This window comes from Pristiophorus japonicus, chromosome 9 (genome assembly GCF_044704955.1).
Source record: "Pristiophorus japonicus isolate sPriJap1 chromosome 9, sPriJap1.hap1, whole genome shotgun sequence".
Lineage (NCBI taxonomy): Eukaryota > Metazoa > Chordata > Chondrichthyes > Pristiophoridae > Pristiophorus > Pristiophorus japonicus.
Window position 1 is genome coordinate 51,055,057 of NC_091985.1, and position 27,651 is coordinate 51,082,707.

Sequence of the window (27,651 nt, forward strand, 5' to 3'; positions counted from 1 at the left end):
ACGATAAGGCGGTAAGGGATTATGGAGAGTGGGCAGGGAAGTGGAGCTGAGTCCATGATCGGATCAGCCATGATCGTATTAAATGGCGGAGCAGGCTCGAGGGGCCGTATGGCCTACTCCTGTTCCTATTTCTTATATTCTTATGAAGGCCAGAAGCATCTGTGCAAAAAACTGGTCAGTACTTTTGCTTAGATTGATATTTCAATGCTGTGAAAGGTTTTGCAAATTGAGTAGTGATTACAACACTGACAATTATTAGTAAAATTCATTCTTTGCCTTCAGGGAGGGTGAGGAGATGAGGAATGGGAGTCATTCTAGAAACCCAATTGTTGGAGAATCTCAGCTAGAGCCAGGACAACCTTGTCTACATGCCTTTCATGTACTATGGTGGGCACTGCTGCAGTAGGTAATGCGGGAGCAGACCTGCTGTCATTCTGAGAGTGGGCAACCCTGTGCCAATTCTATTCAGACACTGCCACTCTCATGGTCTTGTAGCAGCTCACTCCTAGTGATCTGAGGGAGAGCAGATTGGAGGAGATCAGAGAGGCTTTGGCAGCCCATATCCATGTGATCCACTGGCATTTTGAAGCTGATGGATACTGAATAGCTCAGAGCCGTAATGCACCAGTCTGAGCTTTGATCTAAGCTGTCAGACCTGGTGACACAGATTCCTTTGCAGACGTCATCTGCAGCACCCACAGAGGTGACCATAAGCTCCATAGTATACTGTCAATCACTCATGCCACTGGACAGAATGCCGCACATGCTGGAACGTAATTTCTCCATACTCTCAGACATGCTGCAATAACACTTAGGCAGGCAGTCCAATACCCCCAACAACTGTTGGTGCAAAGCTTACAAAAGGACTCTCCTTTTGTAGGCTGAGCCTCTGATGTCTGCACTTGAACTTCCCCAAAGTTCAGTGGGGAAGTGAAAAAGGAAATAAGAGGGAGTATCAGAATAGACTGACAGCTACCATAAAAGGGAATCCAAAAGTCTTCTGTGGGCATATAAATAGTAAATGGGTAGTAAGAGGGGGGTGGGTCTGATTAGTGAACAGAAAGGAGACCTATGTATGGCAGAAGATTGAATATTTCTAAGGTGTGGTAACAGAGAGAATAGATGAGGGCAATGCGGTTGATGTGGTGTACATGTACTTAAAAAGGGCGTTTGATAAAGTGCCAAATAATAGGCTTGCCAGCAAAGTTGAAGCCCATGGAATAAAAGGGACATTGGCAGCATGGATATGAAATTTACTTAGTGACAGGAAACAGAGAGGAGTGGTGAACAGTTGTTTTTCAGACTGGAGGAAGATATACAGTGGTGTTCCCTAGAGGTCGGTACTAGGACCACTGCTTTTTTTGAAATATATTAATGATTTGGACTTGGATGTACAGGGCACTATTTAAAAATTTGCGGATGACACAAACTTGAAAGTATAGTGAACAGTGTGGAGAATAGGGATAGACTTCAAAAGGACATAGACAGGCTGATGGAATGGGCAGACACGTGGCGGATGAAGTTTAACGCAAAAAAGTGTGAAGTGATACATTTTCGTAAGAAGAACAAGGAGAAGCAATATAAACTAAAGGGTACAATTCTAAAAGGGGTGCAGGAACAGAGAGACCTGGGGGTATATGGGCACAAATCATTGAAGGTGGCAGGGAAGGTTGAGAAGGTGGTTAAAAAAGCATACGGGATCCTGGGCTTCATAAATAGAGGTATAGAGTAAAAAAGCAAGGAAGTTATGATTAACTTTTATAAAATATTGGTTCGGCCATAACTGGAGTATTGCGTCCAATTCTGGGCACCGCACTTTAGGAAGGATATGAAGGCCTTAGAGAGGGTGCAGAAAAGATTTATAAGAATGGTTCCAGGGCTGAGGGACATTAGTTACATGGATAAACAGGAGGAGCTGGCATTCTTTTCTTTCGAGCAGTAAAGATTGAAAGGAGATTTGACAGAGGTGTTCAAAATCATGAGGGGTCTGGACAGAGTAGATAGCGAGAAACTGTTCCCAATGGCAGAAGGGTCGAGAACCAGAGGACACAGCCTTAAGGTGATTGGCAGAAGATCTAAAGGCGAGTGGTTATGATCTGGAATGCACTGCCTGAAAGGGTGGAGAGGGCAGACTGAATCGTGGCTTTCAAAAGGTAATTAGATAAGTACCTGAAGGAAAATAAATTGCAGGGCTACGGGGAAAGGGCGAGGGATTGAGATTAGCTAAAGTGCTCTTGCAGGGAGCCGGCACAAGCTTGAGGGGCTGAATGGCCTCCTATTGTGCTGTAATGATTCTATAATTCTCTGATCTCATTCCTTTATCGCAGAGCTAAGACCTGGGCTTGCCCCCTGCTAAGCCATGCCTTGGACACTATTGCTCCTCCGGGACCCACAAAAATAATCTGGGCCACTGCTTCCCCCCTCCATCGGGCCCCCAGCCTCTGCGATCGTGAACGCGACTCTCCCTGCCCCCGCAACTTGCTTTGATGGCAGTTGTCCCAACTCGACCCAATCTTAAGGCTCCAATCTGGCGAGCCCCAGAGCTAGCCTGCCAAATTTTATTGCGGTCTCTCATCACCCCGCTTTTAGTGGTTTTGCAATGTTTAGATATTATAAGGCACAATAAAGTTGATTCCCCAACGGTGCAATCCTAGAGCTCAGACATCCGTTCTAAACACAAACATTGCATAATTAGCTTGGTAGGCCTGTATCCCAACATTATAGTGATCCTGATTTCATGATCATGAAATTTCTACATTTTTTGGATGCTGCACCCCAAATTTAATTCGTCCTGCAGCAAATCCCCATTGCTTACTGGCCTCTTCACGGTTTCTGAACTGCTCGCCCATATAGAACAAATGCTTCTTAGTTTCCACACTGGTCGTTAGTGAATTTCGAATCTTAAAGCTGTGAATAACTTTTTAATTGGATTTTACTATCATATTTGACTTGCGACACTACTGTTTCTCGGTTACTGTTCCTGCATTACTTTTTTGTTGTTTGCTGCTTTAGCCACAGTAACTTTTCCACTCCTCATCATCATAGGCAGTCCCTCGAAACGAGGATGACTTGCTTCCACGTCAAAAGAAAGATGAATCACAGGTGTTTCAATGAAGGACCTAATATTCCAGGTCCTGAACTACATCCTGAAGGGTAGAAGATGCCGGTGCGTGGATTTTTTTTAATGTGGGGTGGCCATTGCATACCAGCACCACACGGGCTTGACAGAACAAGGTCTTGTTCCAGTGGCAAGGGTTATCCATGACGACTGGAGACCTGCTCTGCTGCACGGACCTAGTGCGCACACATATTGCAGTGTGGGCTGACCCACGCAGCCCTGGGGCTTCACCTCTTCTGGCCCTGAACGCGGTAGGCTACAACAGTGTTATCTACTGAACCCTGACTTGCATAAAAGACCGAGCACAAGGGCAATGCTGCTTGTTGCTGTAAAAGTCATCACAGCACGTGATTGTTTACACAACCGGATCCATTCAAACAAGCACCAGTAAGATATGGCCACACAACAACTTTTGTCCACTGATGCATTAAGCAAGTCAAAGAAGCCTTGTTTGTCAGGGGAAATTCTTTTGGCCATTTCCCCATAGAAAAGAGGCAACAGCGCAAGAGTGTGCAGCACTTTTATCAGGTGGGATGTTTCCCTAGATGTAGCATTTCAATGATGACACACATGTGGTCATCAATTTCCCTACCTGCTTCTTTCATCCACCTGCCTCTTCTACAGTCCTCTCAATGGGAAAGACTGGTTTGGATAAATGGGTTATCACTCTGAAAGCTAACTGCTTCATCTGTGCCTCTTCCTGCCATGGCTCAGCTGCTGGGTTCCCTTTGCGTAAAAAAGGGGTCTGAGTGCGGATAGTATTTGGCCACCACTAAGAAGTATCAACCCAGCGACAAGCTCCTCTCAAGGCAATCATCTAATCTCTTGAGGCCAGAAGTAACAGTATCCTATAGATTGGATAGTAATAGTGAAACTGCATCTGGGGTGGATACTCTGTCCTTGGGAATTCCCAGTGCAGATCGCCATAGATTTGCCACTTGTTTGTTGGTGGACTGCAGGTTGCCTGAATAGACGTATTCCTGCACAAATTGGAGCTATACAGCTGCATGTTTACTGTTCCTTCATAGAGGAAGCCTTGACGATTCTTAAGAGACTACATTAAGTGATTTTGCTATAAAGAAGCAGTCCATGTCCACATGCAGCAAGACCTGGATGACATTCAGGCTTGGGCTGATAAATGGCAAATAACAATCGCGCCACACAAGTGTCAGGTAATGACCATCTCCAGCAAGCGAGAGTCTAACCACCACCCCTTGACATTCAACGGCATTACCATTGCCAAATTCCCCACCATCAACATCTTGGGGGTCAGCATTGACTAGAAACTTAACTGGGCCTGTCATATAAATACTGTGGCAACAAGAGCAGGTCAGAGGCTGGGTATTCTGCAGTGAGTCTCTCACCTCCTGACTCCCCAAAGCCTTTCCACCATCTACAAGACACGTCAGGAGTGTGATGGAATACTCTCCACTTGCCTGGATGAGTGCAGCTCCAACAACACTCAAGAAGCTCGACATCATCTAGAAAAAAGCAGCCCGCTTGATTGGCACCTCATCGACCACCTTAAACATTCACTCCCTCCACCACCTGCGCACCGTGGCTGCAGTGTGTACCATCTACAAGATGCACTGCAGCAACTCGTCAAGGTTTCTTTGGCAGCACCTCCCAAACCCACAACCTCTACCATTTAGAAGGACAAGGGCAGCAGGTGCATGGAAAACCCTCACCTGCAAGTTCCCCTCCAAGTTACACACCATCCTGACTTGGAAATATATCACCGTTCCTTCATCATCGCTGGGTCAAAATCCTAGAACACCCTCCCTAACAGCACTATGGGAATACCTTCACCACACAGACTGCAGAGGTTCAAGAAAGCGATTCACCACCACTTTCTCAAGGGCAATTAGGGATGGTCAATAAATGCTGGCTTTGCCAGTGACGCCCACATCCCATGAATGAATAAAAAAAATAAGATCAGCTCTGTATGCAGCCCGTATGAGGTAAGCATTTGTGACAGGAGCACATCTGTCCTCAGCCCCACCTTCCTCTTATGCTGCTCACCTACTGCCATCTCCACTTAAGTAGGGTACCTCACCAGATAATACCTTGTGACACTCCCTTTCACATTCCCCCGAGGCAAATGTATGTAAGCTGGTGCTTGCAGGGTCTGGAAAGTTTGACAGATGATCCTAAAATTACATGGAAATTACTCACAGAAACAATCTGCTTGACCCAACCATATCTGTGTTTGTGCTCCAAGTGAGCAGTAGTCTTAAATCGTATGTACCTTCCCTATTTCCAGATCCCATTAGCTGCCTTTCCTTCAACTACCTATTTAAACGTAATCTTAAATTTTAACATGGTCTTTGCTTCAATCATTAACTCTGGTAATGCATTCCACACTTGGTATAAAAACAGTTTCTCCTGCTCTCTGTTCTAAATCTTTGATTTAATCTTTTATCTAAGTACTCCCATTCTAGATCACTCAACCAATACAAATTGTCTGTTATCATATGCTCTTTCCCATTCCTTCAAAATGTTAAATATCTCCAAAAATCAACCCACAATCTTCTCTGTTCTAATGAAAACAGACCTAATTTTTAATGTTTTTCCTTAAATTTGTATTTCCTCATACCAGACAGCATCCTCATCAATCAGCACTCTACTGACTGTATTGCCTGAACTTCTTTCATATAGTGTGGGACCCAAAACTGCACAAAATACTGCAACTAAGGTCTTACTAAAGGTTTATGTAGATTCACCATTGCAATCCCAATTTATATATTCTTCCTCACCCTCTGAAGTATTTACCTCTCTGATTTCTGGATAAAACATCTCATGGCCACTGAGGTAATGCAGGTTGGCTGAGCAGTCACCAGTGTGGGTTCTCTCTTGGCAGTTGTGGGTAGTCTTCCCCTTTAAAACAAATGTTTGCATCATATGGATGTAACATGAGATGCATCCCAATGGCCACCCTACATTATGTGAACAGACAGCTTGTAATTTGAAGTGCCATGTGGACTTGGTGACAAAACAAATAGTTATGTGAGGCCACTTTTTTGGTCAGTTTCACAATTTTATCACTATCTCGCTGCAGCTTCCTTTGGTTCTCAGAAATATTTACCATGCTTCCTATTTTAATATCTCCTGAAAATTAGACACCACTCCTTCTACCACTATATCCAAAACATTAATGCCAACAGTGAATAGAAGAAATCCCAGAATCAAACCCTGTGGGGCATCACTATCTATTGCCAACTCTGATACGCTGCACTTAATTCCTACTCTCTTTCCTCTCTCCTATCCAGCTTCCTGCTCATCTTTTAGGAGGGACATCATCTTGGGAGGCCCTTCACACAGAAATGCCTATCTTCTTCCCTGATTGCTGCACATAGCCTCAGACAGTGGAGTTCTACTTAACCCCCAAAATGCACTTCCTGTAGCTGCATATTCAGAGCTTCCTCTGTGAAGGGGGCAATTCTGACACTTGGTTCTGGATGCAGAACCATTCTATTCACTGAGGTCAATCACATGCCTGTATCCAAATAAATGGGATTTACTGCATTCCAGTTGCCCTACAACCATGCTGGCAATGTGCTCCCTGTGCTCATGGAAAATGCAAAAGAAATTGTGCAATATGCAAATGATTATCCCACTCCAGTGTAGGAGCAGCAAGATTTCGGGGCCATTTTCCTTGGGATTGGAGAATCAGTTCTAATATAAATACAAGTGTTATTATAATTTTATCATTCTTTTGTAATTACAATCTAGATTCTGCATCAATTGTAAAAGAAAGAGAAACACATTCAAATATATTTTGTGTGTTGTTACCAGGCATTAAAGAAAAATTGGATTACTTTGTGGATTTAAACATCAAAGCTATATGGATAAGTCCGGTGTACAAGTCTCCAATGAAAGATTTTGGATATGATGTAGAAGATTTTGAAGACATCGATCCAATATTTGGAACTATGGAAGAGTTTGACAATCTCTTAGAAGCTGCACACAACAAAGGTGGGAGTAGATTGAAAGAATTCAGGCTTATTTTTAGGCTGCCGTTATATTGGAATCCCAGTCTGACTGGTTGCTGTATAATGCAAAACACAACTGACAAGATTCATGTTGTCTGACTGCAAATTGTGCTCCACCTACCAGGAGAGAGTTGTGGTCATGTTTGCTTATGTGTGTGTGTGTGTGTGTGTGTGTGTGTGTAGAATTCTACTCCCTGGCGGTAAATTTTTAATGTTTTGAAAGTGTGAAAATATTCTACAGTAAGCTTATAAAGTCCACTGGACTAGTTGCATTTAAAAAAAAATCTGTCTTGATTGTTGCCACATTGGAGTTATACTCCAGAACCTGGCAGCTCGCCTCCCTCAAAGAATCTTACACTGTTCTGTTTCAGAGTCAGATTGCAAATCATCTCTGGAGCAATTGTGCTGCTTTCACCCTGTGTGCTATAAAAGCCACTGTGCATTAACATGAAAGTGCCTATATAACTGTGCCCATATATAATTATTTACCAATACTAAATCGAGGGGATTCACTGACCAAGCAGGATTGATAGTCATAGAAATATTTATAAACACTGCATGATTTATTTTTTCAGGGAAGGTCAGGAAAGGAAATTAATGTCCCTAAAGTAGGAATTAACAAGTGGGGGTAGATCTTGACTTTGTGCAATAGTGTAAAACATGTGATACTGAGTCGGCAGCCCATTTTACATCATCCCGATTTTTATCTACATTTAAGTCAAAATTGGGAGAGATGTAAAATGGATGCCGACTTGCTATCACCCATTTTAAAAAACATGCAATTAAAACTATAAATGTTACCAAAGTAATTGTTCACAATTTATATTCACGATTTAGACTTTGGAATCAGAAACACAACTCTAAATTTGCAGATGACACCAAATTGGGAGGATAGTCAATACTGAGGAGGATTGCAACAAATTACAGGAGGACATTAATAAACTTGAAGAATGGGCATATAATTGGCAAATGAAATTCAACACAAATGTGAGGTATTACATTTTGGTAGGAAGAACAAGGAGGTCACTTATTACTTAGAAGGTGCGAGTCTAGGTGGGGTAGAGGAACAAAGGGATCTCGGAGTACAAACACACAAATCACTAAAAGTTGCAACACAGGTCAGCAAGGCCATGAAAAAAGCAAACCAAGCACTAGGGGTATAGAATTGAAAAGTAAGGAAGTTACGCTAAACCTGTATCGAACCTTGGTTAGGCCACACTTAGAGTACTGCATACAGTTCTGGTCGCCATATTATAAAAAGGATATAGAGGCACTGGAGAGGGTGCAGGACAGATTTACAAAGGTGGTACCTGAAATACGAGGGTATACATATCAGGAAAGGATGAACACGCTGGGGACCCGAACTTGGTGACCTTACTGCCCATTGCCGCCAGCTGCTGACGAGTTTTTTGGATGGTCTCCTCTCGGTGCCATTTTCGTGGAGGTCTCCCGCCGGCGGGAGGAGAATACCGCTGGGAACCGCCCGCTGATGGCCGCTGGCGCGCAAGGTGTGTAAATGTCCTCCCGCCCGGCGAGCTGCCAGTTTGGTGCGGGCGGGAGTCAGCGGCAGCTGGGGGAAGGACCGCTATGTGAGGTCTAACCCCAACGGTAAGTAAGAAGACCTGCATAAGAACATAAGAACATAAGAACATAAGAATTAGGAGCAGGAGTAGACCATATGACCCTTCGAGCCTGTTCCGCCATTCAATAAAATCATGGCTGATCTTCGACCTCAACTCCACTTTCTTGTCCAATCCCCATTGTGTTTTTACATTTCTATTTAAGTACAAAGATGTACAGATGGGGGCAGAATTTTTCCCTGTTTAAAAAAAAATCAAAAGGCTGCTTTATGCTGTAAAGGCAGGAGAATCACCCCACTGACATCAAAGGTTCTGGTTCTGAGCCAAAGTGGCTTTCCTGCATTATAGGTTTTAACACGCTCTTGGCGACTAATTATGAAAATGTGTAACTTGACTTACTTGTAAAGGATTTAATTTTACTGAAATGCTTTTCATATACTTTTTAAAAGGTTTGAAACTGATAATGGATTTCATTCCAAATCACACCAGTAACAAACACCAGTGGTTTCAACTTAGTCGGAACCGAACAGGAAAATACACTGATTACTACATCTGGGTGGACTGTAAACACGAAATGAACAAAACCACTAACCCCAACAACTGGGTAATAATGTCAAGCCTATTTTTTTATTAATTTCTCTATGCTTTCTTCATCTATAATAACAAAAGTATATCAAGATTATCTTTATCTCTATTGCTGATTTGCTTCCCTCCCATCCTTTCCTGTAGGCATTAACATCTTGATGAAATATTGTTCCACAAGCATTGGTTACCTTCTGGTATTCAGCCCAAATGACCACTATTCATGTGTGGGCTTTGACAGTGAGTGTCAGCAGTCTTTTTGAACATGGAAGGGGCATCACAACTAAACCTCATCTTGTCCTCATCCGAAGTCATACATATACGTTTCCAGTGAAGGTTGTTGGATAATGACAGGAGCTGATTTTCCCCTTCCTAAGCGAGGGGCCATTGTGGCCCAAGTAAGAGTAGTTAATTAAGCACAGATTGTGGATCAAACATGAGATCACCCTGGTCATTATGGCTCAGATATTCAGTTACCAGGTCAGCCCAACAAGATTTTCTAACCAAGCTCCAGAAAACAAATTTCAGTATTGCTGATCTTGGAAAACACTTTGGCCTAGATATTCTGATTTTAATGCTGATGGTAACAACAACAACAATGCCTTTAATGTAGTAAAACATCCCAAGGGGCTTCAAAGGAGGGTTGTAAGACAAATAATTTGACACCGAGCCACATAAGGAGAAATTAGAACAGGTGACCAAAAGCTTGGTCGAAAGGTAGGTTTTAAGGAGCATCTTAAAAGGAGGAGAGAGAGATAGAGAGGTGGAGCAGTTTAGGCAGGGAATTCCAGAACTTAGGGCCTAGGCAACAGAAGGCAGAGCACCAATGGTTGAGCGATTATAATCAGGAATGCTCAAGGGGGCAGAATTAGAGGAGTGCAGACATCTCGGAGGGTTGTGGGGCTGGAGGAGATCATAACGGTAGGGAGGAGCGAGGCCATGGAGGGATTTGAAAACAAGCATGAGAATTTTGAAATCAAGGCGTTGCTTAACCGGGAGCCAATGTAGGTCAGTGAGTGCAGTGGTGATGGGTGAGCGGGACTTGGTGCAAGTTATGACACAGGCAGCCGAGTTTTCGATTCAAGTTTACGTAGGGTAGAATGTGGGCCAGCCAGGAGTGCGGTGGAGTAGTCAAGTCTAGAGGTAACGAAGGCATGGATGAGGGCTTCAGCAGCGGATGAGCTGAGGCAAGGGCGGAGACGGGCGATGTTATGGAGGTGGAAATAGGCGATCTTAGTTATGCAGATATATGGTCAGAAGCTCATTTCAGGGTCAAATATGACACCAAGGTTGCGAACAGTGTGGTTCAGCCTCAGACAGATTTTAAGGAGGGGGATGGAGTCAGTGACTAGGGAACGGAGTTTGTGGCAGTGACTGAAAACAATGGCTTCGGTCTTCCAAATATTTAAATGGAGAAAATTTCTGCTCATCCAGAACTGGATGTCAGACAAGCAGTCTGACAATTTAGAGACAGTGGAGGAGTTAAGAGACGTGGTGAGGTAGAGCTGGGTGTCATCAGCGTACATGTGGAAATTGATGCTATATTTTTGGATGATGTCACCAAGGGGCAGCATGTAGATGAGAAATAGGAGGAGGCCAAGGATAGAACCTTGGTGGACACCAGAGTGGGAATATTCCCAATGTGGGAATAGAAGCAGCAACATAGAAAATAGGAGCAGTAGTAGGCTATTCGGCCTTTCGAGCCTGTACCGCCATTCAATATGATCATGGCTGATCCTCTATCTCAACACCATATTCCTGCTTTTTCCCCATACCCCTTGATGGCTTTTGTGTCTAGAAATCTATCTTTCTCCTTCCAAAATATATTCAGTGACTTGGCCTCCACAGCCTTCTCTGGTAAAGAATTCCACAGGTTCACCATCCTCTGAGTGAAAAAATGTCTCCTCATCTCGATCCTAAATTTCCTACCCCATATCCTGAGACTGTGACCCCTTGTTCTAGACTTCCCAGCCAGGGGAAACATCCTCCCAATATCCAATCTATCCAACCCCGTCAGAATTGTATACGTTTCAGTCCTGCCATCCCAGGAATCAGTCTGGTGAACCTTCACTGCACTCCCTCTGTGGCAAGAATTTCCTTTCTTAGGTAAGGAGACGAAAACTGCACACAATACTTCAAGTGTGGTCTCACTACAGTTATACCAAGTATGGTATAACTGTAATACGACATCGTTGCTCCTGCACTCAAATCCTCTTGCAATGAAGGCCAACATACCATTTGCCTTCCTAACTGCTTGCTGCATTTACATGTTTGCTTTCAATGACTGATGTACAAGGACACCCAGGTCCCTTTATACATCGACATTTCCCAAGCTATCATCATTTAAATAAAACTTTGTCTTTATGTTTTTTCTGTCAAAGTGGATAACTTTACATTTATACTGCATCTGCCATGTGTTTGCCCACTCACTCAACCTGTTTATATCCCTTTGCAAATTTTTTGTGTCCTTCTCACAATTTGCTTTCCCACCCATCTTTGTATCATCAGCAAACTTGGCTACATTACAAATCATTTATATATATTGTGAATAGCTGGGGCTCAAGCACTGATCCCTGTGGTACCCCACTGGTCACTGCCCGCCACTCCGAAAAAGACCCGATTATTCCTACTCTCTGTTTCCTGTCAGTTAACCAATTTTCGTGCCAGTATATTACCCCTAATCCTATGTGCTTTAATTTTGCACATTAACCTCTTATGTGGGACTTTATCAAAGGCTTTCTGAAAATCCAAAGACACTACATCTCCCTTATCTAGTCTATCAGTTACTTCCTCAAAAAACTCCAGTACGTTTGTCAAACACAATTTTCCTTTCATAAACCCATGTTGACTTTGTCTAATCTGGTTGATATTTTCTAAGTGTCCCATTATCACATTCTCTAGCATTTTCCCTACCACTGATGTCAGGCTAACCGGCCTGTAGTTCCCTGTTTTCTCTCTTCCTCCTTTTTTAAATAGTGGGGTCACATTTGCCAATCTGCAGGAACTGTTCCATAATCTATAGAATTTTGGAAGATGACAACCACTATTTCCATGGCTACCTCTTTTAGTACTCTGGGATGCAGATCATCAGCCCCATAGGATTTATCGGCCTTCAGTCCCATTAGTTTCTCCAGCACTATTTTCTGACTAATAATCATTTCCTTTAATTCTTCTTGCTCACTAGACCCTTGGTTCCCTCGCATTTCTGGGACGTTATTTGTGTCCTCTTCCGTGAAGACAGATCCAAAGTATTTATTTAATTGTTCTGCCATATCCTTGTTCCCCTTTATAAATTCTCCCATTTCTGACTGTAAAGGACCTACATTTGTCTTCACTAATCTTTTTCTTTTTACGTACTTGTAGAAACTTTTGCAGTTGGTTTTTAGTTCCTTGCAAGTTTACTCTCATACTCTATTTTTCCCCTCTTAATCAATCTCTTGGTCCTTTTTTGCTGAATTCCAAACTGCTCTCAATCCTCAGGCTTGCTACTTTTTCTGGCAACTTTGTTTGACTCCTCTTTTGATCTAATACTATCCTTAATTTCTTTTGTTAGCCATGGTTGGGCCACTTTTCCTTTTGTATTTTTACATCAGAAAGGAATGTAGAACTGATGCAATTCATACATTCGTTCCTTAAATGTTAGCCATTGACTATCCACCATCATGCCTTTTAATAAGAACATAAGAACATAAGAAACAGGTCCAGGAGTAGGCCATTTTGGCCCCTTGAGCCTGCTCCGCCATTTAATACGATCATCACTCCGGTCCAATTCCCTGCCCGCTCCCCATAACCCCTTATTCCCTTATCGGTTAATGAATCTTCCCAATCTATCATAGCCATTTCATTCCTCATACCTTTGTAGTATCCTTTGTTTAGATTTAGGATCCTAGTTTCAGATTGGACTACTTCACTTTCCATGTTAATAAAGAATTCATTCATGTTATGGTCACTCTTCCCTAAAGGACCCCACACAACAAGACTGTTAATTAACCCGTTCTCATTGCTCAATAGCCAATGTAGGATAGCCTGTTCCCTAGTAGGCTCCTCAACATACTAGTCTAAAAAACCATCTTGTACACAATCCAGGAATTCATCTTCCACAGTATTATTACTAATTTGGTTTGGCCAGTCTATATGTAGATTAGAGTCACCTGCGATTACTATAGTACCCTTGTTACAGGCATCTCTAATTTTCTGTTTGATACCATCCCCTACATTACTACTACTGTTTGGAGGCCGATAGACAACTCCCACCAATGTTTTCTGCCTTTTAGCTCCACCCAGACTGATTCTACATCTTGATTTTCTGAGCCAATATCCTTTCTTCTATTGCTCGGATTTCATCCTTTACTAACAATGCCACACAACCCTCTTTTCCTTTTTGCCTTTTCTTCCTAAATATCGAATATCCTTGGATATTCAGTTCCCAACCCTGGTCACCCTGCAACCATGTCTCCGTAATTGCAACTATATTGTATCCGTTTACATCTATTTGCGCTGTTAATTCATCTACCTTATTACGGATACTTCGTGCATTCAGATATAGTGCTTTTAGATTTGTCTTTTTAACATGAGTAGATATCTTAACATTATTTTGTACTATAGCCCTATTTGTCTTATCGCTATTTTGGGGAGAGAAGCCATTGTAGTCCCACCCAACTGGACGACGGTGGAGAGGCATTGGAGAAGGATGGAGTGGTTAACCATGTCAAAAGCTGCAGACCAGTCTAGAAGGACCAGGACGGATAGTTTACCTTTGTCACAGGCACAAAGGATATCATTTGTGACTTTGATGAGAGTCATTTCAGTACTGTGGCAAGGGCAGAAACCTGATTGGAGGGATTCAAACATGGAGTTCCGAGAAAGATAGGCATGGATTTGAGAGGCGACAACTTGTTCAAGGACTTTGGTGAGGAAAGGGAGGTTGGAGATGGGGCAGTAGTTTGCAAGGACAGAGGGCTCGAGGGTTGGTAACCCATTCATTTAATGATTTTTACTATTGCCGTTATGTTCAGAAAACCTTAAGAAAATGTACTTTGAATGGAGGAAGGCTGGGTGATATGGAAGAGAAAAGGGATTTGGAGGTTTAGGTTCACAAACCATTTTCAGAAGCACTTCAAGTGGATACTGCCATAAAAGAACTAATGGAAAACTGGGTTTTTCTGGCAAGAGGTATAGAATATAACAGCTGATATTTAGTGATGGATTTATGACCGAGGTGTACAGGGCAGAATTTCAAAATTTGCAGATGACACAAAATTTGGAAGTATAGTGAACAGCGAGGAGAAAAGTGATAGACTTCAGGAAGACATAGACAGGCTGGTGAAATGGGCAGACACGTGGCTAATGAAATTTAATGCAGAAAAGTGTGAAATGATGCATTTTGGTAGAAAAAATGAGGAGGGGACATATAAACTAAATGGTACAATCCTAATGGGGGTGCATGAACAGAGAGACCTGGGATTTGTGTGCTTAAATCGTTGACGGGCAGGACAGGTTGAGAAAGCAGTTAAAAAGGCTTACGGGATCCTGGACTTCATAAATAGAGGTATATACAAAAGTGTGGAAATTATTATGAACCTGTATAAAACATTGGTTCGGCTCTAACTGGAGTACTGTGTCTAATTCTGGGTACCACACTTTAGGAAGAATGTGAAGACCTTAGAGAGGGTGCAGAAAAGATTTACAAGAATGATTCCAGGATGAGGGACTTCAGTTACATGGGTAGACTGGAGAAGCTGGGGTTGTTTTCCTTCGAGCATAAAGATTGAGAGGAGATTTGATCGATGTGTTCAAATCATGAGGGGTCTGGACAGGGTAGATAGAGAGAAACTGTTCCCATTGGCAGAAAGGTCACGAACCAGAGGACACATATTGGCAAAAGAACCAAAGAAGACGTAAGAAAAAACCTTTTTACGCAGCGTGTGGTTAAGAACTGGAAGGCATTGCCTGAAAGGATGGTGGAGGCAGACTCAATTTTATCTTTCAAAAGGGAGTTGGATAAGTATCTGAAGGAAAAAAATTGCAGGGCTACGAGGAAAGGGCAGGGGAGTTGGACTAGCTGAGAGTCGGTACGGGCTCGATCGGCTGAATGGTCTTCTTCTGTGCTGTAACCATTCTATGATTCTATATAAAACCTTAGCAAGACCACGGTTGGAGTACTGAGTGTAGATTTGAGCTCCACCTCTTGCAGGAAGAATGTTGAGGCAATATAAATGATACAGAACAGATTCACTGCTTTGCTGGCTGGTATGAAGAAATGCAAATACAAAGAAAAGCTTGAAACACGGGCTGTTTTGTTCGAGCAGAGGAGTTTAAAGGGTGATTTGATCGAAGTGTTTAAAATAATGAAGGAGTGGGATAACCTAGATAGATATAAGTTTAAGAGATTTAGGACAGAGAGCAGGATAATGTTTTTACAGTGCTATGAGACTGAAATGCACCACCAGAGTTAGTGATTGAAGCAGAGACCATGTCAACTTTTAAGAATAGGCTAGATAGGTGGTTGAAGGAAAGGGGGAAATAACCATTATGGGAACAAGCAGACACATGGGATTTTGACTACTTATTGGGTGAAAAATAAACATCAACAAGTACTGGTTGGGCTGTAAGCCTATTTCTGTGTTGTAATTTCTATGTAGTTCTATGTAACAATCGCTCTTCTTCCAGCCCAGATAATGAGAGCAAACGTTGTTTCAGTTGCCATAAAATTTAAGGCACAGTATATTCTTAAAAACAAATACTCGCGTTCATGTCATTGGCACCCGTTCTTTACATAAAAATCAGCTGAAATAGTCAGAAACAAAACAAAAACTGATAGAGATAATGAAAATTCATGGGATTTTTTAAAGGGATTCTAATAGTGAGAACACTCCCATTAAGAGTTATTGCAGTGGATTATCATGTACCAGTCTACAATTTACATTCCAGGCAGAACATTAGCAACTGTCCATTTTATTTTTTTCAGGTTAGTTTGTTCGGTTATTCTGCTTGGCAGTATGATGAGGTTCGGGGACAGTGTTATTTACATCAGTTCTTGAAGGAACAACCCGATTTGAATTACAGAAATGTTGACGTGCAGGAAGAAATGAAAGTAAGTAGCTATTGGTTTTGAACCTATGGTTTAAATCAAGTTATATTGTTGACCAGATAAAATTGGAGCACAGATTCAAGGTAGCTTCATTATCTAAAATCAATATTTAGAATGTATGTTAATCCAGTACTTCCCGTTTGGTGGCTGGTGTGCAACGGCCACCACACGTTAAAAAAATCCACGCACAAGCGTCTTCCACCCTCCAAGATGTAGTTCGGGACCCGAAACACCTGTGAACTCATCCCTTTTTGGCTTGAAGCAATTCATCCTCGCTTCGAGGGACTGCCTATGATGATGATGAATCCAGTTCTTCCATTTCTCTGCATTAGAAAATAAAGAAACCAGGTGCTAAATGCTATAGAAATCAGAAATAAATCTACTTTTAACCAAATTCAGCCTGAGTGAATCGTCAAAACTACATCGGCTGAAAGATAGCCTTAGTTTCCACTGAGTGCAGTATTATGCATGCCAACTGTCCACCTGGATTTTCCACTTATGCCCGATATTCAGAGTATATTTCAGCAGATAGAAATGGAATATGGGGCAGGAATCGATTCTGCAAGAACCCCATCCATTTTTGTGCGTGTTTAATTTTCCGCCATTAATTCAGGTCAACAAGCCATATTTAAATGAGGTAATAATGACGGGGTGATGTCACACGAGTTTGAATCTAGGACCTTCTTGATCTGAATGACTCAGTACCACACTGAACAGGGATTTTACCAATTGAACTACTGGGATGCTACTTCATGGTTTTAAACTTATTTAACATGCACTGAGGGTGACATGTTGGTGCTCTGAATTGTGACTCCAACAAGGAGTATCATAGAGTGCCCACAATTCCTCCCACAAAAAGCTCCTGAATTCAGCTCTGCTGAAATCCTTCACAGAGATGAAGGTGAAACTGGCAAAGAAGCTTTCTCACCAATTGGTTAATTACAGGTTGACTAACTGCTCTCTTGGTTTAGTATAATATTAGATAGTTCCTCGGGGTCGAGGATGACCTGCTTCCCCACCAGAAAAATAATTTTTCAGGTGTTTCCATGAGGGACCTGACATTCCAGATCCTGAACTTCATTTTGAAGAATGGAAGATGCCTGTGCGTGAATTATTTTAACGTGGGATGGCCTTTGAACATCAGCCACCACACGGGCTAGACAGAAGGTGGCAAGGAGATCCAAGACGACTGGAGACCAAGCTCCGCGCATGGGCCTAGTACACACACATACTCCTACTGTCCCTGGGATTGATAGGATGCAGTGTGGGCCTCACAGCCTCGCTGTTGGCCCATGCTGCATCTTTCCTGGGCCCCGAGCCCATTGCTGGTACACGCTGCGCCACTTCTGGGCCTCGACCGCGCTGCAGGACTCCAGCTCGCTCCTCGGCCCCGAAACCCGGCTCTCCTGGACCTTGACCCCACTGCTCCTGGTCCCTGACCTTCCACCTCCTGGGCCCCGACCTCGCTGCTCCTGGGCCTCAACCTCGCCGTTCCTGGGCCCAGACCTCGCTCAGCTCCTGGGCCCCAACCTTCCCCCTCCGGAGCCCCAACCCTGTTGCTCCTGGACCTCGACCCTGCCACTTCTGGGCCCCAACCTTGCTGCTCCTGTGCCCTGACCTCATCGCTCCTCCGCTCCATGCCGCCTCCGATCACCGATCACCACTGGTCCCGACCTCCGCTCCACACCACCTCCGATCACCGCCGGTCCCAACCTATGCTCCACGCCACCTCCGATCGCCGTTCCCCGCTGGTCTCGATCTCCAGGCCTCGCCGCTCCTCCTGCACCTGGGTCCCGACCCCGCTACTGGTCTCGTCCACACTCCAATTGGCCAGCTGGACTCCGATGACGTTGATCTAATCACCCTCCTCGATTCCGTTACTGCTGTGGCTAGCTGATGGTATTCTCTCGCAGGTTAGTTGGGCGCCGCCTTGGGTTAGTCACAGCTATGTTAGTTATACCCTTGTATTTTCTGTTGAGTGCAGAATTGACAGGGCAATTTTCATTTAGTATCTTCATGAAAAATATGTGATACATTTGTATTTTAATTATAATTTTTCTGCTATTTCAAGAACGTATTACGATTTTGGCTGAAGAAAGGGGTTGATGGTTTCAGGGTGGATGCAGTCAAATATCTTCTGGAAGCTAAAGGTCTAAGAAATGAGCCTCAAGTTAACTTAACACAGAACCCGGTGAGCTTCCTGACTTTTTATTTACAACTGGTAAACATCATGGAACTCGAATTGCAGGACCTGATCAGAGTTCCAGATAAAGATGGAAGGGGAAAAGTTGAAGAACATAAGTGTAGATATGATATTAAAGTCACAAAGTGTTCTTAAAATAATGGCAAAAATTGAAAACTTACATAAACTTTAAAGTGAAAGACTGCAGTTGGAGAAGGAGATTCATGGCTATTGTTGAGGAGGACATCATTTTCAACTATACTTAAAGGGACCCTTAGCTGTTCTTGGATAAATTGCTGGAACGTTTTTGCAGACCTTTTGTTTGTGAAACATCACTTTTAGCTATGTAGAGGCTTCTGCTTCTATACCGTTGACAATTGACAAGGGACTTTTAGCAACCCATCATTGCCACCATGCGGGTCCTGCTGGGAATTCCACTGGGGCTAAAGAAGGAGCAGCAGGAAAGGGCACACACACAGCTGCAGTTGCAGGGGGAGTAGGTAGTAGGAAAAGAGTTTGCAGTAATCCTTACCCTCCCAGAGTTTTCATACCAGCAGTTCTCAGAGGAGTACTGCATAAGGAGGCTGTGCTTCTCCAGAAAGGCAGTGACAGTATAGTGTCATCTCTTGCAACCACAGCCTTGACTGTCCCAATCAAAGTCGCTGGTTCCCTGAACTTCCTTGCCTCCATATCCTTCCAGGCTGCAACAGGGGCCATCAGCAACATTAGTCAGTCTGCAATTCATGCTTGCATCAGGCAAGTGACTAATGCCATGTTGTCCAGAGCAAACACATTTCTCACTTTTCCCATGGACAACTGGAAAGAGTAGGGGTTTGTACAAATTATAGGTTTCTCCTAAGTCCAGGGCATCATTGACTGCACACACGTTACCATGTGGGCTCTCTTGGAAGATGCTAAATCTCAAGGTCTTCCACTTTCTGAAAGTCTAAATGGTGTGTGATGACCAGCAACACGTCATGCAGGACTGTTCCCTCTAGTGACGGTGCAGCTTTGGGAGCGATCCCCTCCTCAGCATCCATTGCAGCTTGCCCTGGGACTTCTGATGCACCTGGAAAAAGGGAAGTGGGACAAGGATTCGTAGGTAATGGCAATGGTTATCAGTAGCAGATGAAAGGCAGCGCTACACACTACTAGATTGTAATGCAGAGTGAATGAGGGGGAGAGTTCAGTGTACGGAAAGAGGGAGATGGTTAAAAACACTGCTGTGCATGTCCTCCAGCCTCGCCATCTGCCACACTGCGTGTCCTCCCTTTGCAATGATGTAATTGGTGGCCCCTTCCTTTGGCACGAGCACTTGCACAGATATCCACCGTCCTCCAGACATTGCCATTTTCCTCCTGTTGTGTCCCAACTTTCTCTGCAAGAAGAGTGGGAGTGGGTTAAAATGCACCCTGTTGCAGAATTGTGAAGATGTGTGAGGCAGCTTAGCTAGTATACCTGCCAAGATTAAGAAGCAGCAGGTGTGGGGATGAGAGCGACGTCATGAGGGCAGTAGCAGGTGTTGAGTGTGCAAATGAAAGCAGAGGTGATGATGTGACTAGAGAAGAGGCATGGGAAGGGAAGGAGGGAAGGGTTGATAGTGTTGGGGCTAACGTGTGGTGGTGAGGGCTGAGCAGAGAGTAAAAGAGATGTGAATGAAAGCCTTATCTCATCATCTTTGGTGAGGCCATTGAATTTTTCTGGCATTGCTGGCAGGTCCTGGGAGCAATACTGCTTGCATTGACATTGACAGCCACCTGTCTCCACTGCTGCTGCACTATTTGCCTGGGAACCGGCATCTGTCACTGGGAAAGAGAACTTCCTTCCCACTGTTTGCTTGCTCAACAAGTACCTCCACATCTGAAAATTTGGGGTGGGTGGGGGTGCAGGGTGGGGGTGGAGGGGGGGGGGCCGAGAATGGCCTAGCTGCAATCACCTTTTCCACTGAGTTTGAAAAGTTGCTGCAATGATCTCCATACACAAGTGTACCTTTCCTTTCAGAGGTGCAGGCTGCCTTTAAATGGCAACAACCTCACCAGAATCGCCCCTCTCTAATGAGTGAGCTGCCGATCGAAAGCACAAATAGCACTCTCAATATTGAAATATGGTATGATCACCAAAGTAGTTTGGGTCTCCCACCGCCTACTGCCTGTTCATTATAGGCATAATCCGAAACAGAAACAAAATTTTGTGTAACAGAAAGGATGACGATTTGAATCATTGGTCTGTGCTGAGCTAACTAATCTCAGCCGAAGTGGTAGTCTCAGTGCCCTTAAACTAGGGAGGGGGAAATCAGCTAGGGTTCTTGCTCCTGATCACTTTACAGTGGCTTCATTGTAACATATGAATTAGGCACAGGAGTAGACCAATTAGCCCTTCGAGCCTGCTCTGCCATTCAATAAGATCGTGGCTAATCTTCTTCCTTCGCCATCACCTTCCCGCACTATCCCCATATCCCTTTATTCTCCTTAGTGTTCAAAAATCTATCGATCCCTGTCTGAATATACTCATCGACTGAGCATCCACAGCAGTTTGTGGCAGAGAATTCCAAAGATTCACAACCCTCTGAATGAAGATATTTCTTCTCGTCTCAGTCCTAACTGGCCGACCCCTTATCCCGAGACTATGATCTCTAGTTCTAGACACCCCAGACAGGGGGAATAGCCTCTCAGCATTAACCCTGTTAAGCCCCTTAAGAATTTTATATGCTTCAATAAGATCACCTCTCATTCTCTTAAACTCTAGTGAATATAGGCCCATTCTATTCAATTTCTTGAAGTGCATGTATGACCATCTGATGTGGACATTTCAGGCTCAGGTGTAACGCTCTCCAAATGCTTTTGTTATTACTGGGTTATATGGAACACTGACTTGGTTGAATTAATGAGATTTTCTTTATTTATTCCTCTAGAATAATATCACAGCATATGATGAGCTCTATCACGATTACACAGCCACACAAGTGGGCATGCATGACATTGTCCGTAGCTGGCGAAATCTTTTGAATGAGTTCAGTATAGAACCTGGCAGATACAGGTAAAGAAAGACTTGCATCTATATACCATCTTCCTGGAATTACTAGAGATGCTCAAAAATGGTTGACATACAATTAATTACTTTGAAGTGCAGCAACTGCTGTAATGTTGACAAGTGTGAACATAAGAACATAAGAATTAGGAACAGGAGTAGGCCATCTAGCCCCTCGAGCCTGCTCCGCCATTCAACAAGATCATGACTGATCTGGCCGTGGACTCAGCTCCACGTACCCGACCGCTCCCCATAACCCTTAATTCCCTTATTGGTTAAAAATCTATCTATCTGTGACTTGAATATATTCAATGAGCTAGCCTCAACTGCTTCCTTGGGCAGAGAATTCCAGATTCACAACCCTCTGGGAGAAGAAATTCCTTCTCAACTCGGTTTTAAATTGGCTCCCCCGTATTTTGAGGCTGTGCCCCCTAGTTCTAGTCTCTCCGACCAGTGGAAACAACTTCTCTGCCTCTATCTTGTCTATCCCTTTCATTATTTTAAATGTTTCTATAAGATCACCCCTCATCCTTCTGAACTCCAACGCGTAAAGACCCAGTCTACTCAATCTATCATCATAAGGTAACCCCCTCATCTCCAGAATCAGCCTAGTGAACCATCTCTGTACCCCCTCCAAAGCTAGTATATCCTTCCTTAAGTAAGGTGACCAAAACTGCACGCAGTACTCCAGGTGCGGCCTCACCAATATCCTATACAGTTGCAGCACGACCTCCATGCTTTTGTACTCCATCCCTCTCGCAATGAAGGCCAACATTCCATTCGCCTTCCTGATTACCTACTGCACCTGCAAACTAACTTTTTGGGATTCATGCACAAGGACCCCCAGATCCCACTGCACCTCAGCATGTTGTAATTTCTCCCCATTCAAATCATATTCCCTTTTACTGTTTTTTTCCCCAAGGTGGATGACCTCACACTTTCCAACATTGTATTCCATCTGCCAAACCTTAGCCCATTCGCTTAACCTATCGAAATCTCTTTGCAGCCTCTCTGTGTCCTCTACACAACCTGCTTTCCGACTAATCTTTGTGTCATCTGCAAATTTTGTTACACTACACTCTGTCCCCTCTTCCAGGTCATCTATGGATATTGTAAACAGTTGTGGTCCCAGCACCGATCCCTGTGGCACACCACTAACCACCGATTTCCAACCCGAAAAGGACCCATTTATCCCGACTCTCTGCTTCCTGTTAACCAGCCAATTCTCTATCCATGCTAATACATTTCCACTGACTCCGCGTACCCTTATCTCTGCAGTAACCTTTTGTGTGGCACCTTATCGAATGCCTTTTGAAAATCTAAATACACCACATCCATCGGTACAACTCTATCCACCATGCTCGTTATATCCTCAAAGAATTCCAGTAAATTAGTTAAACATGATTTCCCCTTCATGAATCCATGCTGCGTCTGCTTGATTGCACTATTCCTATCTAGATGTCCCGCTATTTCTTCCTTAATGATAGTTTCAAGCATTTTCCCCACTACAGATGTTAAACTAACCGGCCTATAGTTACCTGCCTTTTGTCTGCCCCCTTTTTTAAACAGAGGCGTTACATTAGCTGCTTTCCAATCCGCTGGTACCTCCCCAGAGTCCAGAGAATTTTGGTAGATTATAACGAATACATCTGCTATAACTTCCGCCATCTCTTTTAATACCCTGGGATGTATTTCATCAGGACCAGGGGACTTGTCTACCTTGAGTCCCATTAGTCTGTCCAGCAGTACCCCCCTAGTGATAGTGATTGTCTTAAGGTCCTCCCTTCCCACATTCCTGTGTGGCAGTGATTTCACATATAGGCAAAGCCAATGAACAGCAATGAGTAAGCAGTCAGCCTGTTTTTGCTGGTGTTGAAATGAGGAGTGTTTGCCGGGATAATGGAAGAATTTTTGCTCTTCTTTGAATCATACCTGAAATCTTTAACATCCACCTGAACTAGTAAAACAGGAAGGTTAACACCTCGACAGTGCGGCATTCCCTCAGTACTGCACTGGAGTGTCAGCTTAAAATACGAGCTTAAGTCCTGCAGTGGGCCTTAAATCCATAACCTTGTGACTCAGAGGTGAGAGTGCTATTCCATTTGACCAGAGAGGCCATTTTGACTTTATGTTGGAGGCATGATTAATAAAGTTACATTCCTCCTTTTAGCAATGTCAACTAGCTTTGTAGCTTTGTTCTGTTTTTAGAACTACAACAAATTTGTAATCAAACATACATATTGTATCATAACATAATCAACAGTCCTCATTAATCATATGTTCACTGTCGTACACAGATTTTAACTGCTCGGCCTCATTAACATGACACTGGTTCTCTTCTTACCCAGAACAGGTTGTGCTTGGCTGCTTGCTCCCCACACAGCAAACTCTTGGCCTCGATATTTACAGGGAGGTGTGGAAGGAACATGGGGCGAGGAGGGCAGAAGAACAGGTTTCCCTCAGGTCTTGCCGAATTTAACATTCGACCTGATTTAAAATTTTTGGAATCCGTTTCCTGGCATCGATAGGGGGGAGGTGGGGGGCCCAAGGAGGAGAGGAGATCGTGGTGAGCCCATGGAGGAGATCAGAATTGGGGGAGGCTTGGAGGAGCTCTTAGGCTATGCAGGAGATTGCAAGCCGTGGAGGACATTGGCATGGCATTGAACTGCGGGTGAGAGAGAGGTTGGATCGCTGGGAATGTTAACAAGTTAGCATGGTAGGCCTTGGGGAAGCACTCCTGCTCCTCCTGGCCCACAAGCAGTGTTGTAAAGGCACTTAACTGATACATTCAGCAGTCTTTGCCCTTCAGCTGCCGGGTTTCCTGAGGTGCAGGAAACCTGGTCAACCAGCATTAAAGCTGGTAGAGATAAAATCTTAGGGATACAGCCTCATTAAAATATTTAAGTGAGGGACCTGCCTTCCGAGAGGCGGGTTGGGTTTGGATTTGAAATTTTATACATTTTAACTTCCCACCCAACCCAAACACACCTGTTATTTCCTTGATTTCTGCCGCGACATTATAGAAAGATAACGTCGTTACAAAACCAGGGGTCACAGAATAAGGATAAGGGGTAAGCCATTTAGGACCGAGATGAGGAGAAACTTCTTCACCCAGAGAGTGGTGAACCTGTGGAATTCTCTACCACAGAAAGTTGTTGAGGCCAATTCACTAAATATATTCAAAAAGGAGTTAGATGTAGTCCTTACTACTAGGGGGATCAAGAGGTATGGCGAGAAAGCAGGAATGGGGTACTGAAGTTGCATGTTCAGCCATGAACTCATTGAATGGCGGTGCAGGCTCGAAGGGCCGAATGGGCTACTCCTGTACCTATTTTCTATGTTTCTATGGCAAGGAAATCTAGCTTGTGTTCTGCACCTCCTTAAAAGCAGTTCAAGCAGAGCCTTTAGACTTATTTATCTGCTTACAGGCCTTTGTTGGGGGATTTCGCATGCCATCTTATTCAAGTGTCACTTTCAAGTCTAAAGTCATACACATCCACAATCTTGCAACAGTGCCGCCCCTTATGAAAATAAATAAATAACTTATGCTGTTGCTATTGATCGCATTAGACTTTTACTCTCAATAATTTTCTTGGGTTCAGTAACTGAGTCCACTCTGGAGGTGAGCCTTCATTTCCTATGGCCTGGAATGAGCCTACACCTGCCCAATATCTCGGTCATTTGTAATGATCCCATGGATCATTGAAAAATCCCTTCTTGTTGTATTTCAGCTCACTGATTAAACCATGTGTCTTTCCTCACTGTCGAAAGATGGGAGAACAAACACTGACATGAGGGCGACGCAAACACGTTTTTACCCCTATATGTGTAAACTCTTCACCTTATTCAGGTTAGAGGAGTAGAATCTGATCAGGTTAAGGCAAGTCATTTATTTATTGATTGCTTGTCAAAAGTATGGAATAGATTCTTAGCCATATCATCTTTGCAGATTTCTGATGACTGAATCCTATGACAATGAAGACATTTATAAGACTATGATGTACTATGGAACACCTACACAACAAGAAGCTGACTTCCCCTTTAATTTCTACCTTATTGATCTGTATAAAGAGATGTCAGGAAATGGAGTATTTAAAATTGTAGATTATTGGATGCGCAGCATGCCTGCAGGAAAATGGCCAAACTGGGTGGTATGTCTATATCTTCAAATACTTTATAGCAAACAGCCAATGACTTTGACCATAAATTTCATAGATAGCTGATAATGTTGGTATATTTTAACTTATTTGCCTTCTTGTTTGACAAACATTTTTTCTCCCCTTCTTTTGAACAACTTGCTGAATAGGATAGCACAGTGAGTTAGATTTGAATCCAGACTCCTCTTTCTCTGCTGGGTCGAAGGAGAGAAATGGGATTGTGTAATTTCATATTATATTTATAGTGAACATGAACCCACAATACAAAACATCTCCAGTTTCAGCAATAATTTGTTAATCTCACTCAGGGAAGCTCCAAAGATGGCTAGTTTGGGAAATAAAAAACTCAGTTTGAAGCAAATAGGGAAGCTCTTCTTGGTTTGAGAGTAGGAAAATAGTAATCGGAGTAAAGAGATCGAAGTATAGTATATTTGGGAATACTTTACATATTTTTTAAAGATATATGTAATAAGAACTAGTCTATCAATACAATACACTGGGCATTGTGATGCAATGGTTAAATAATGTATGGTAGTGTTATTAGATGTTATTTAAAAGTGTCTATTTTCTTAACTTTTAGGTAGGAAATCATGACAATTCACGTATTGCATCCCGTATTGGTGCAATGTATACTGATGTCATTAATATGCTTCTGCTGACTCTTCCTGGAACTCCTACTACTTACTATGGGGAAGAATTAGGAATGGAGAATATTGTTGTATCTGAAGACGAGATTCAAGATCCTTTTGGAAAATTTGATCCTGTAAGTACTTTACTAAATTTTAATTTCTTCGAAATTTAGGTTAAACCACTGATCTTTTACATCTGGGATTTGGGCTCAAATCTAGTTCAGATAGCTTAAATGAAAATCTCTTTTCCGTTGGCTATAACAGATCTACATGAAATGGGTTTGGGCAGTTCTTTGTGGCCACCTCAAAAAACTGCCGCCCGCTACACAAATGGGCCTGACAGTTAAAATCCATCAGGCTTCACACCGTTAACATCAGAGGCTGCTCTCTCCGCCTGCACAGCCACTCAAAACCCACTGCCAGTTTAAATTTCCCCTAACTTATCACCACCTGAAAATTAGTAGTAAGGATGCCACGTACCCATAGATAGGTCCCATATTTCTTTAGTTCTACCGTAAATTTCTCTTCACAATACCAAAATTAGGTTATTGACTTGACAGTGCTATGATGTGCTTGTTGATTTTGAGTTGCAGTGGAGGCTAAAACTTAAATCCAAAATTCAGATTTTTTTCATTTTTTCAGATGTTAATTGAATGGCAAATTTAGCTGGAGACTGACATTTACTATGTCCTGAATTGTCACAGCCTGACAGCATTCCTTGTATTGACATGGGACATGACTGGCATGGAACATACAGCTTTGTCATCCCATAAGCTAGAGAAGGTGCAAATATAAGGGAAATATATGGACAAATAAAATGAATAAAGTTTATAGATAAATATTTTACATAAGAGAAAATTAAAAAGTTGAATAATTTGATGAAGTAGTTGAAGTTTTATCCATGTTTTGCTACAGACAGCAAATCGAGATCCACAACGTTCACCAATGCAATGGGATAGCAGTGCTAACGCTGGCTTTAGTACAGCAAACACAACTTGGCTTCCTGTCCATCCAAACTACGCTACAGTAAATGTTGAAGTAAGCAAGCCAGAATTTTCAATATTATTTATATAAAATCCAATCAAGTAAAGTGATTACAAAAAGCTAAACTTATATTTCTGAAGTTTGAAGGATTTAAATATACAAGTTCAGTAGATCATCTGGTCAGTAATTGGGGGGGGGGGAAGGATCACTCACACAATAATATATGCTCTATATAGACATTTTAAACTTGATTGGTTTTCTTGGGGACAATAATTCATGCACATCTTTAATTATACCCCTGTATGTTTCC

The 27,651-nt window shown here is 43.0% G+C and overlaps 1 protein-coding gene across 1 annotated transcript in view; it reads left to right on the top strand.

Annotated features, from left to right (window-relative positions):
• Positions 1 to 27,651, top strand: part of slc3a1 (solute carrier family 3 member 1) — a 31,261-nt gene that overhangs the window by 3,048 nt on the left and 562 nt on the right. The window contains exons 2-9 of the mRNA XM_070888685.1: positions 6,914 to 7,093; positions 9,140 to 9,294; positions 16,240 to 16,365; positions 18,434 to 18,553; positions 21,456 to 21,580; positions 25,521 to 25,722; positions 26,309 to 26,446; positions 27,273 to 27,395. Coding sequence (XP_070744786.1) covers positions 6,914 to 7,093; positions 9,140 to 9,294; positions 16,240 to 16,365; positions 18,434 to 18,553; positions 21,456 to 21,580; positions 25,521 to 25,722; positions 26,309 to 26,446; positions 27,273 to 27,395 — 1,169 coding nt within the window. The remainder of the gene's footprint in view (positions 1 to 6,913; positions 7,094 to 9,139; positions 9,295 to 16,239; positions 16,366 to 18,433; positions 18,554 to 21,455; positions 21,581 to 25,520; positions 25,723 to 26,308; positions 26,447 to 27,272; positions 27,396 to 27,651) is intronic.